This window comes from Physcomitrium patens, chromosome 15 (genome assembly GCF_059467195.1).
Source record: "Physcomitrium patens ecotype Gransden chromosome 15, ASM5946719v1, whole genome shotgun sequence".
Classification (NCBI taxonomy): Eukaryota; Viridiplantae; Streptophyta; class Bryopsida; order Funariales; family Funariaceae; genus Physcomitrium; species Physcomitrium patens.
The window spans coordinates 13,801,474-13,813,208 of record NC_143424.1 but is presented as its reverse complement, the minus strand read 5'-3'; the positions used below and the strand labels follow the sequence as shown (position 1 = coordinate 13,813,208).

Here is an 11,735-nt window from a genome sequence, read left to right as displayed (position 1 = left end):
TACTTTGTCATTTTGTGTACGCGGCTACATGAATATTGCAGTTCATACAACACGACAGGAACAGAACTTGTCCAGTACCTGTTGAAGCGGGGAACTAGAGATTCAGCAGTAATGAGGAGAATGTGCATGAGAACGTACAGATAAGGAAATAGAAGTCTCGCTTTATTAACCTTAACAACCCAACTTCTCCTAGTCCGTGAAATTTGCCAATAAAACCGTACAAAGAATGCAAATTCCCTACGCTGAACTACTACACCGAATAATTATATCCATACCCATGCATTTCGACAAACATATACAGCAGCTAACCATATTACATTCAAACCAACAGATTCTTGGAGGTACTTCCGCTGAAACACTACCACTCAAACACTGCTTCGCATATTAACAAATGCGTTCTTATTTCAGAAACAAGTTGGATCGGCTTGTCTCCAATCGTGTGCTTTTCTATCATGACATCCGCTCCAGATAACAAGCAAGCCAAAAAACTATATTCTAAAGAGCACAGAGCTGCTAAAAGAAACTCCTCAACCTGTCTACATTTGACCATTGCGCCTCAGAATGCAGTCTTACCTTTTTTTTTTTGCTCATTCAAAGCCAACAAAGGCATATCAAGAATCACTTTGCACTGGTGTTTCTCCGAAACCACGCTTACTTGTTCCACCACAACGTCACGTCCTTGCGCCTGTTGATCTTCTTCTGCAACTGAAGCAATCCGTATAGCAGAGCTTCCGCGGTTGGAGGGCATCCAGGCACATAAATATCCACAGGTACAATGCGATCACACCCACGTACCACTGAGTACGAGTAGTGGTAGTAGCCTCCTCCATTCGCACAGCTACCCATAGACACTACCCACCTTGGCTCTGGCATCTGATCGTACACCCTGAACACCACCAACCACCCCAATTCTCGTCAGCTATACGTTTTCTGTTTCGTCATGCTGACCCGATATTATCTTTTGAAACAACAACACTCAAATTAGTCTAACATATTATGGAGGAGCTCGGGTCAATCCTGATTACTTATATCATGGCAACCAGAGGCCACTGAAAGCTGAAGCCCCAAAACTAGAGTAGAAGGCTCCTACCCTGGGGTAAACACACTCTAAACCAAGAAGTTTTAAAGACACGATACACATCAAAATGCACATATCTGACATTCCGATGCGGATTCTAGACTCCACAGATGCTTCCAAAAAAACAAATTGAATGAACGAACATATGACAAAAAAGAGAATTACCAATAAGATCCACCGTGCCCTGACCGATTCGAAATCTCTAAACTACACACCCTAAATGGGAGGCGTAAACTTACTTGCGCAAAGCGGGAGCCATCTTGTTCGTCAGAGTTCCGGCCACAATCATGCAATCCGACTGCCTGGGACTGGGACGGAAAATGATCCCAAACCTATCCAAGTCGTAGCGCGCAGCACCCGTGTGCATCATCTCTACAGCACAGCACGCCAGACCGAATGTCATCGGCCAGATAGACCCCGTCCGCGCCCAATTCATGAGCGCATCTACCTTCGACAACACGAATTCAGCCCCAGGCCCGCCCTTCGATGTCGTGCTCGACGTAGGCGCGTTCAGCGTGGTTGAGGTCATCAAAGCGGGGGCGCTCGAGTGCAGCATCCTTGTCGTCACATTCCGCGACACAGCCTGCGCTGCTCTGGGAAGCAGCGACATCTTCAAACACCTTGGAGACAGAAAAGAAAAAGGCCTCTACACCCCGAATAGCGTGAAATTTCTCAAGCAAAGAAAGCTCTAGTAACGCAACCACAGACGACTCGACCCTACAAACTCTGTGTGGAATGAAATGCTCCGCAACCCTAAAACTAGCTCCGAGGCCCAAATGCAACTTTGATGGAAGAAGTGAAGCGAACGACGTCGAGGAAGACGAACGCGAAGGACACGAGTTCCGTCCAGAACTGTCGACGTCAGTCGGTTCCGTCCACCGCCTTCCGTAACTTCGACACGGTCATGGATAGTGGCCCCCACACTGTCACCTGGCCGCCTATGACCATTACTGCTGCTTGGGAGAGACCCCCTGTAATCGCGCCATCAGATTATTTTGATTTTTGGAAAACTAATTATTGTGCTACTTTGGCCTTAATGTTGGTCCTGTGAATTTTGATTTCAACATGAAAATTTGTAAAATGCCAATGATATCATTAGTTACTTTTTTCAAGTTGAAGTAATACATAACTTTTTCCTCTGTAAGTGTTGGAATTTTTGTTATATATGAGTTGAAAATTACAAATGCAGTTTCCAATTTGAATGACCATATGAGCTTATGGTGTACATTATAAAGTCTTAATGTTTTATTTTTTTCTCGTAGAATGCCTCTTTGAAGTTGAATTGACACTCTTAATTATTTTTATTTATTTTATTATTATTTTAAAAAATACACATTACATATAAATTGTGCTTAATATTTTTTGCACCATTATTTAACTTTTATATCTTTTCACATTTTATTCAAAGAAAATTTGCAAGAACCATGAAGTTAGAATGGTTTTTTAAAGATTTGAAAAATGATTTAATTCTGGCATCAAAACAAAAAAAGGTTGATATTTTTATTTTTTATAAATTTAAAGTAAAAGTAAAAGTAAATATAATATTTTTAATTTAATTGTGCCCCTAAATTTGATTTTGATATGAATAAGAATCAAATATAATAGATGTTCGTTTTTTTTCTTGTTACAGATGCTCTCTTGTTAAAAGGTCAAAAGAAAACTAAGAATAGTGCTTATTGTTTGTAAACTCTTGCTAAAGTAGAGTGTAAGGTTGATTATTTTAGAAAGCTAAGAAACAACTCATTTGAACAAATGGTAAACAATACATAAATTACAAAAGAGGTTGAGATAAAGGGGAATAAGATAGGATATTGCTAATACCACCATAGTTTTTCCTATCGCCACCGCAACTTGTCATGCACACAACATGTTTCTATATATATATATTTTTTTTTCTTTTTCTAATTTTTAAATTCCAATCAAAACAAATATTATTATTACTTAATTTTAAATTATTTAAAATCATATAGAAATTAAATTTAAATTAAATAATATAAGAAAAACTAATAAGAATAATTATTTTTTATTAAAATATTCAGTAAAATATTGCTCAATATTCAATAAAATAATTTCAATTTTTTCTATCTTGCAAAAATCATCCATCCATGGATGATTCTACAGACCGAATCCAAAATGCCCCACAGTGTGAAAGCTAGTCGAGGGTAAGAACTTTCGAACCCGGATCGGCTTCCGAACTGTGTTCAAGGAAAGCCGGAAGGACCGGAAGCCCCGGTGGCCACTATGGAGTCGAACGAAACCGTTGGAAGGAGGAAACGGTTAGAAGCACCAGTTGCGCCGTTTCCCCGTGCAATCGGCGTCGTCGTCGTCGCGCAATCTCCACCCCTCCGACCACGTCCGAAATGTCGTCCTTTTGTAACTGATATTGTGCCTTACGTGCGTTTTGAGTCTGAAATTTGCGGCAATTGCGTGCGCCTGTTTCAATTGAGGTCCACGAAGAGAAGTTAGCCGGCACGCTGGAGGTTGTGAGACGAGCGCAGCTAGGTTTCAAGTTTTTTGAAGTGAAAGAGTGTGTTGCGAGCGAGTAAGCTGCAGCAATCGCCGGCTTTTGACTCGTCATGTGAACTCGCAGAGATGGTGAAAGCGACGCCTGCTTTAACATCGTCTTTGGAGACCCGGACTACTGTAACGTACAGCAAAACGCAAAGAGGCAATTTAAGGCAAGAGCATTCCCGTGTTAAAATTGAGTCGAACGATATCGACACCAATCCTGGGGATGTGGTTGAAGCTAAGGAGCCTAACAGCCGCCGTGCATCTTCAAAAGCTAGATCAGAAGCTACAGGGGATGACATCACCAGAATAAACCCTGGAGCAGGTTGCATGATGTCTTTCATTTCATAACATTGTCATCGATTGTTGATTAGTGCGACATTTGAAAATTAAGACGCGAGTGGTTGGTCCGTACTGAACCCCTAGATTTAACTTCATCGGCGACTTCTGTGGATACAACTTGGTAATCTAGAACTTACTCGTTGAACTCTCACTTGGATGGCCTGGGTCAAGCAGCCAAAGGAAGGCTAAACTTGAGCTTGATAACAGGAAGGCAACCCCGCAGTCACTTGCGCTTAATGAATCTCCTTTCGTGAATTCCAGAGGAAAGGAGCCACCTAAAAGTGGCAAGAGCAAACCTCGTCTTTGCTCATCATACAGTCACGGGAAACATTTGAGAAATTATTCCCAGAATGTAGGCCCATTGTTGTATACTAATAAAACAATGTCGTCGTATTCCCTAACTCCTTCCCAAGTTAAAAACCAACTACATGAAAATTCAAGATCAGTCACATAAATTCGCAGAATATTAGGGAATGAGACTGTCTTCAAGCTGCACCTTTCTTCTGATCCTTGGCTATGTTTCGCACAGATTTTAGTTAATGGATATGACTCAGCTAGAGGAAACAGGAAAAGGAAAAGGAAAAGAACTTCCAAGAAATTTTATGCGTCTAATGCATCGGGACATGTTTTTAAGTTTCAGCCTTCCTAAGTTTAATTGTTATTGTTTATGCTTTTCTTAATAATTAGGACCAGGCATGCTGTCTCAGCTTATATGAATTTGAAAACTTGATATTATTTCACCATTCACAGGTCTCTTCTGCATGATACTGTGTTTCAATGACCAAATGAATTAGTAGATAATCTTCTGTTACTGGGTAGTATGAATCTTAACGAGTTGGTGCAATTCTGGGTTTAGTACTAGGGATAATCACTCAAGTTCTGTCACTGCGTTGTCTTATCCAGATGTCCGAAGGCACTACACGATCCGAAAGAGCAGGGAAGAGATGCAAGGCACTATTAGCAACTGATGCTGTATTAGGTACACTGCGTTTGAAAGTAGAGGGCGTGTCTTTAAAAACGGAAGGCCTCAGTGATTCAGAAGCTAGTTCAAAGCATCAGTCGAAACGTACCTCCAAGAAAAGCTCTAAACTATCGGCACAGTCGAACATTTAAAGCATATCAAAATCTAAAATGTGTACACAATTGGGGAAGTTCTCTAGGAAGAGCTCAGTGAGATCAATGGAATCCATGGACGGCCACACTGAGTTACTGGAAAGCCTAGAGCACGCCGCTCTTGTGAGATTGGTCTTCTATTTTCTAATGTCAATTGCAGATCTTTATTTAAAACCAGTGTTAAAACACAATTAGCAAATGATTGAAAGCTTCCGTTTTGTTTCGTGATTTTTTGGTCAAGATTAAAGCCGCACTGGTTCAGATCCTTTTGAGTTGGTCATGAACTCATCGATGAATCCCAACTGAAAGATGAAAAGCCTGTTCCTGCACTGCCAAGGCTTCACAAGAATCTTTAGAGCGTATTGTTCAGGATACCGCATATGGTACAGGCTGTACGGATGATGATCTTCATACGATCCTGAATAGAGAGGTTTCTCGAGAAACAATAAGCAGCTTGCGTGAAGTATACAACAAGACAGTTGAAACCCATTCTCGACAAATTCGGGTAGCAATTTCGGCACGTATTCACAATATGATTTCGGCAGAACCAAACTGTTCAATCCTAGAACCCTTCCTTCCTTCGAGTGCTAACTGGTGACCCAAAAACTCGACGGTTCAAAGACAAATACAGGTAGAATTCCTTCCTCACAAATTTAAGAATGCTATGCGTTCTACTTATAATTCTGCATGTTCCCTCAAGTAACTAAATGATCATTTCTAGGACTGACATGCAGGGTACCAATGTAGCACTGAAATCGGAACAATCAAACTTTGAATGACCATTCTGAGGACATGTCTGTGGTGCAGGACAACGGTGGCTGAGTATGATAGGATGAAAGCCACTTGAGATCAAACAAATACAAGTCAAGCAGAAGGAGATGATTCCACACAATCGGTTGGTACTAACAAGGTGATTAAAACTATCAGCATTGTGTATTCTCGTCGTCCTGAGGAAGAAAACCGATAGATATATTGCAGCCGCGTCCTGCCAATGGGCCTGATCATCACAAGAAACTCGATAATTGCACCGAATGAGCGCGATGAACCGAAATACAGGTCACACCACTGGAAGAAAAATCTTCAATGTTTTCAAGAGAACTTCGTTGCTACTTGAACAGCGGCAAAGTTTAAGGAATGGGAGAACTATGAGTTCGTCGGAGCCGGTTCCTTGTCTTGAAGTCAGGCGGGGGCCTCGGCAGAAGCAGAACAGCAGCAATGGCGCCCAATAGAGCGGCTCCTGCACCGAGTAAAAAGGCAGGCATGTTGCCGCCTCCGAAAAGCTCATCCCAAGGTCCACTCCCTACCGATACAAGAACCTGGGGCGTAACAACTGCGAGGTTCAGTACGCCTACAGACAGCCCTTGACCACCTCCCACTTTTTCTGTGTAGGTTGCTGTCAATGCATACGGGACAGAGTATGTCACAGCAAGTGGAGCTCCTAGAACCGCGAAGATTGCGAGAGAAGAATAGACGATCCAATTTGGTGGCCCCTCCCCATTGGCCATTGCGTTTTTGGCGGCATGAGTCACCAGACCAGTTCCAATGAAGCATACTGTCATAATCGTATTTGCAATGCCCCAGACATAGCTGGACCCCAATTTCCTGCAGACGAACTCGATACACAGGGAGGAGAGACCTAGGACAACGGAGTTGAGCAAGAGACCCAGAGATCCCGCATGTACACCGTCAGAGTACCACTTGCTTTTGTTGGGGTCCGAAGGATCCCCGCCGTATACTTCACGGCCCATCCAGTCGGTGTCGAAGAGGAGGAAAGGGAACCAAGCAATCCAGGTAAGCGCGGTGACGAGAAGGATGTACCACATTGGTCGTGGAAGATCCCTCAAAGCACCCAACATTTCCGTGAATAGAGCTTCGGATTCCGCCTCATCGTCATCATCATCGTCTTCTTCGTTGGCGCCTGCCACACTGGACGAGCTCTGGTTGGCCTTATCAGACAAGAGGGGAGTCGCAGCCTTCACCACCGAGTGTTTCGGCTTGACAGGGTCGTATGGGATCTCGGAAGCTGCCGTTACACTCAAGAAAGTGGTCGTCGCTAGCATGATCACCCCCAGCAGGAACGCAGACTTAAGGTTTGCACAGGCGATGTCACATGCTTCTGTGTACGTGAAACGGAAGATCTTCCACCATCCATCATAGGCCCCAGTTGCAAACCCCAGGATGTTTCCCAGGGCCATGAACAAAGAGAAGAAGGCATTCGCTCTTCGGTTCCTGGTCTGGTCTTTCCCTGTAAAATCAGCCAGCAAAGCCCTGCAAGGTCCCTGAAGTGTGTTGTTGGCCAGGTCAAGCACCCAGAATCCTATCACGAAGATCGTAATTGCGAAGGGACGGGATTGCAAAGTGTCACCACATAGGTATCCCAGATCAGCAGAAAACCCTATGATGAGAACTGCGATGACCACAAGAGCAGCCCCTCCGAGGATGAAAGGCCTTCTTCTCCCGAATGAACTTGTACAGCTATCACTGTAATGGCCAATGATGGGTTGTACAATCATGCCCGAAATAGGCCCGCATAGCCAGATTAAACTAGCCCATGCATGTGGAATTCCAAGCTCTTGTACGTACGGGGTAAGTAACGAAAGCTGCAACGCCCAGCCAAATTGAACCCCAGCTGCAACACTTGCGACCTGAATCAATGCCCGAATTGGAACTCGATTCTTCTTTTTCCACTCTCCCTTATCCATCTTTCAAACTCGAAATAACCCCACAAGCTTGTTATACAGGCTCAGTTCACCTGCAATGCACCACCCTTATTTAAGTTACATAAGCAGGCGAAAACACTACATAATTTTACAATACAATAAGAGACATCACAAAACTAAAGAACTAAATTTACAAATCCGATTCAGACTCAATCAGAATCGTTACCATCCCTCGCTAATTCCAAGGGATAACACCAGGATGCTTCGAGACATATCGTCGTACCTTGCCCGTTGTCAAGATACGACTATTAATAATATACTAACATACAGCCTGAACGAAACTTTGATTTTAACAGACGTGACAAAGTTTCAAGTTCGTACTGGTTTTTAGATTACCAATTCACTGCAGCAAGATTCAAGCAAGAGAGCTTTTCGAAGGCGGCAACATCACCAAAAGTAGGAAGTGCGTCACGAAAATTAAGCGCGACACAACACAATAAAACTTTACCTTGATAGCAAGAAAGATCTGTCAGGACGAAAAGTCACGCACAACCTATCCCAGCACCCTAAATTTTGAGAAGCCCTCTTCTCCAGTCTTTCTCCGCAGAGAGACGACAATCGCACTCTGTTTTATGACCATGTCATATTATGAGTTCAGAAGGTTCAAACCTCAGTAGTATGAGGTCAGGGAGTTTACATGTTCATTCGGTGATATGTCATAAATCCGAATTAGCAAGTTTTTCGTGGTTTTGTGAGGGAATCGTACTGCTTCACTTAACATTGTATAGCGTGGTTGAGAAGTCATGCACAAAGTGCTGAAATTTTCACACGTGATGTGGTCATAGAGACCATAGGATCAGATCAATAGCGATCAATACCCTATCGCCAAGATGATAAAATAAATAGTTTACTGTAGACGTGAGAAATCAAGTCTAAAACGACCTCCCAGAAAATTTAACAAAACCTTCGTTACAAATAAGAAATACAGCACACAACATAACCTGCGATGGGGAAACAAAACTAAGAAAAAAAACGGGAGGGAAACCGAAAACCATGTCCCGTTTGCAAGTCAAAAGTAGGCAACTGAATGAAACGAGGCAATCCACTTAAAACGTCACTACACCCAATCAATATTACACAACGAAAGACCAGAAGTGAGCATTATAAAACAGGTCGCAACAAAAGAAGCCACATCACGCAAGCACCACACACCACTGCGAGCAACGAGAAGAAACTAACACCTCCGCGGAGAAGAAAAAAACAAAAAATAAAAAATAACGTCACCGCTGTAGGCTGCAATCGCGTGCCTCAACTTCAAATTGGCTGGCAATGAAACGCAGCCAATTCCCACACGGATGACAAGAAATCTCACAGGAGAGAGATCCCAGCTTGTCAACCATCCAAACAACCCACCTTCGCAGACTTCACAAAGCGGAAGATGCTGCTTCCAAGGCCAAACCCCGACTCAGACGAAATTCAAGCGACTTACCACACGCCACCACAACAACAAAACACGAAGAAAAAACACCCAAAAATAAACCCAAACCAAAGCCAGCGAAAAAGGCGGAACTGGTTTGGTTCTAAGTCGCAAGTGCGCCGAAGCTTACCTCTCAGCTCATCATCTCCACGCGAAAAACGCACCAGGCTCCGACACCGCAACGACAGAGGCTGCAGCAATCAATCCCACTCCCACGTTACAACGCAACAGCGGCAGCATCAGCAGAGGAATCAATCAATCTGGTGACAGAGAAATCCGCCGAAGCCCATCCATCGCCTTCCCCCACCCCCCAGTCTCTTCACCGCAGCCTTCTACCGCTCCCACACGCTCTCACTCTCTCTCCGCCTATCACCGTTGGATGTAAAAGATGATATATGGATGTACGGAATCTTTCTTTCTACCGCCGCCCCTCCGATCACCGGCACGTGTCGGTCGACCGAAGCGATCGCGGCGTTGCTGATAGGCCATCGAAGGATATTCTTCTTCCCGAAGATGCCCATTCTCATCCGTCCACAATTTCATCCATACATCCATCCATCCTTGGGGTGTGATTTGTGCGTGCCCGAGGTTAGGAACAGTGTTTCGCACACTTCTCCCCCTGGCTTCGGTAGATGCTTTGATTATTATCTGGTTTTCCCTTGTTATTCTTGTTGTTTTTTGTTTTTTTTGTTGTGAGCTGTGTGTGTGTAATGGCCCACTATTACTACAACTCGTATGACAAAGGGAGAGACACTGCACCTGTCTCTGCTGTGCCGTGCTTGGGATGATGAAGAACTCTGAGTCATATATCCCCCCTCCCTTGTACTATCCTCCCTTTGTTCCCTTTCTGTTGTTCCCCCTTTTCAATACCTACGTATATATATATATATATATATATACATATACTAGTGGAAACTTGTGTTGTCTGGCATTGCATTGCGTGTTTGTCCATGTTCCCTCATTTTCATTTTTGGCCAATGAGAGGGTTTTTTTGTCTCTTTCTCTTATACCCAGGTTATATTATATAATAGATGTGGAGATTGAAAAATGGTTGTGAATGTTTCTTATTATTATGATTAGTGATTTTTAGTATGAAAGAAGGAGAGTGAGAGTCAACATGGTTGGAACTTGGGTAGTATATTGATTAAAGTCAATATAAAATTCCACAACTTTTAGCATTGAGTTTTTGATTGTTTTGTACGTTTGTGTGATGACATGTCTTTGGTTAACAAAAGAAATGCAAGAATGTCTCATGTTGTAGAATATATTCTAGTTTGTAATATATATATGTATATATATATTATATGGATAAGAAAGGATAGAGGGTTGTGTGTGTTGTACTTAAAGTGTGTCACATCAATTCCAAAAGGGGTGTTGGAAGTGATGTCAAAAAATGGATATTGTAATTAAATGTCATTCTTGAATTCTTTTTTGTGAAGTGTTCTCAACAAAAGGTCTAAAGTCTTTTGAAATAAAGAATTTCACACATGTTATACTTGTGGGATTTTGTAGCAAAATAAAATTGTTACTATTGTATGTTGTTATCAAGCTTCAATTAAATAGTTTGCCATCTTAATTTATTTGAATTAAGTTTGAATATTCTTTCTTACTAACACATATTTTGTATATATCAAGGGATGACGAAATATTACTAATACAACAAAAAGAATTAAAAATTAAACATCAACAATGAAGCAGAATAGGAGCCCTTCTTGTATGAAAAATAAATACAATGTTTAAAATATTTATATACAATCTCAAATTTAAATTATCTACAAAACCACTATTTAACTAAAGGTAATTATAAAAAGCGAAATATAAATTATCTATTATATACAATGATGTTCAATTTTGAAAAACCACATTCTAAAATATGTACATTTTGATTATTGAAACTCTTTTAAAAGATGAATTTTGCAAATCAAATTTGCTTGTTTGTAATGCAAATAAGTATAATTTACATCATTTTCTCAACATCCTTGACCTCAAAAACAGCTTAAAAAAAATTGTAATTTTTGAAATTAAATTTAATAAAGTAATTCATAATAGTATTAAACATACTTGTCAATTGTTATTCTGAATGAAATAATAGTCTTTTAGGAAAGAAATTGTTACTTATGTTTTCTATATAATTTTATTGCTAAAACATAAAATTTGATTGATTTTAAACAACACCCAAAAAGTGATCCAAAAAAAATAAACTACCCACATTAGTTTTACTAGTGTGTTTATGTTTACAGTATAGGGCAAATTTCTTACCACACAATCGAGTTCCCTTTTCCAAAGCATAATTTCACATTCATTCATTTGGCAACTTCTACAAGATAAAAATGAGGTGTATCTGTTGTTTCCCAACAAAGACACATCACACATTCTTTAGGAGGTTAACGCTTGAAAAACTGATAAGCATATGGAGTAGTTTCAGTTGAAAGTTTAAAATTACACATCTTACAATGATAAGGCAGAATCTCCAAGACTCTTGTGTGACTATAATGGAAATTTTGTGGGGTTAATTCCTGTAAACGAGATGAAAAACTTGGCACTCTATAGTGAATAG

At 41.3% G+C, this 11,735-nt stretch overlaps 3 protein-coding genes across 6 annotated transcripts; 1 reads left to right on the top strand and 2 right to left on the bottom strand.

The window, feature by feature from the left end:
• Positions 1–141: 141 nt before the first annotated feature.
• Positions 142–1,809, bottom strand: LOC112292476 (uncharacterized). Its single transcript, XM_024541005.3, has 2 exons — positions 1,318–1,809; positions 142–886 (listed from the first exon to the last, which is right to left on the bottom strand). The coding sequence occupies exons 1-2, from the start codon at positions 1,686–1,688 to the stop codon at positions 652–654; spliced, it is 606 nt and encodes a 201-aa protein (XP_024396773.1). The 5' UTR covers positions 1,689–1,809; the 3' UTR covers positions 142–651.
• Positions 1,810–3,357: 1,548 nt separating this feature from the next.
• On the top strand, positions 3,358–5,632 carry LOC141046290 (uncharacterized). Its single transcript, XM_073539262.2, has 2 exons — positions 3,358–3,911; positions 4,832–5,632. The coding sequence occupies exons 1-2, from the start codon at positions 3,671–3,673 to the stop codon at positions 4,894–4,896; spliced, it is 306 nt and encodes a 101-aa protein (XP_073395363.1). The 5' UTR covers positions 3,358–3,670; the 3' UTR covers positions 4,897–5,632.
• Positions 5,548–9,494, bottom strand: LOC112292465 (sucrose transport protein SUT2). Of its 4 annotated transcripts, none has more exons than XM_024540982.3 (2): positions 9,309–9,494; positions 5,548–7,793 (listed from the first exon to the last, which is right to left on the bottom strand). In XM_024540982.3, the coding sequence occupies exon 2, from the start codon at positions 7,741–7,743 to the stop codon at positions 6,169–6,171; it is 1,575 nt and encodes a 524-aa protein (XP_024396750.1). In that variant the 5' UTR covers positions 7,744–7,793; positions 9,309–9,494; the 3' UTR covers positions 5,548–6,168. The 4 variants fall into 4 exon arrangements, with proteins under 4 accessions (XP_024396750.1, XP_024396752.1, XP_024396751.1 ...); XM_024540984.3 differs by lacking the exon at positions 9,309–9,494 and adding an exon at positions 8,210–9,266; XM_024540983.3 differs by lacking the exon at positions 9,309–9,494 and adding an exon at positions 9,115–9,258.
• Between the last annotated feature and the right edge of the window lie 2,241 nt (positions 9,495–11,735).

Bases quoted from the DNA above. Each gene is read 5' to 3' on its own strand.
- LOC112292465 (XM_024540982.3), bottom strand. From the start codon at position 7,743: ATGGATAAGGGAGAGTGGAAAAAGAAGAATCGAGTTCCAATTCGGGCA.
- LOC141046290 (XM_073539262.2), top strand. From the start codon at position 3,671: ATGGTGAAAGCGACGCCTGCTTTAACATCGTCTTTGGAGACCCGGACT. The intron at 3,912-4,831 runs GTTGCATGATGT...TGTCTTATCCAG, and splicing joins CAGAATAAACCCTGGAGCAG to ATGTCCGAAGGCACTACACG.
- LOC112292476 (XM_024541005.3), bottom strand. From the start codon at position 1,688: ATGTCGCTGCTTCCCAGAGCAGCGCAGGCTGTGTCGCGGAATGTGACG. The intron at 887-1,317 runs GTAAGTTTACGC...GGTGGTGTTCAG, and splicing joins ATGGCTCCCGCTTTGCGCAA to GGTGTACGATCAGATGCCAG.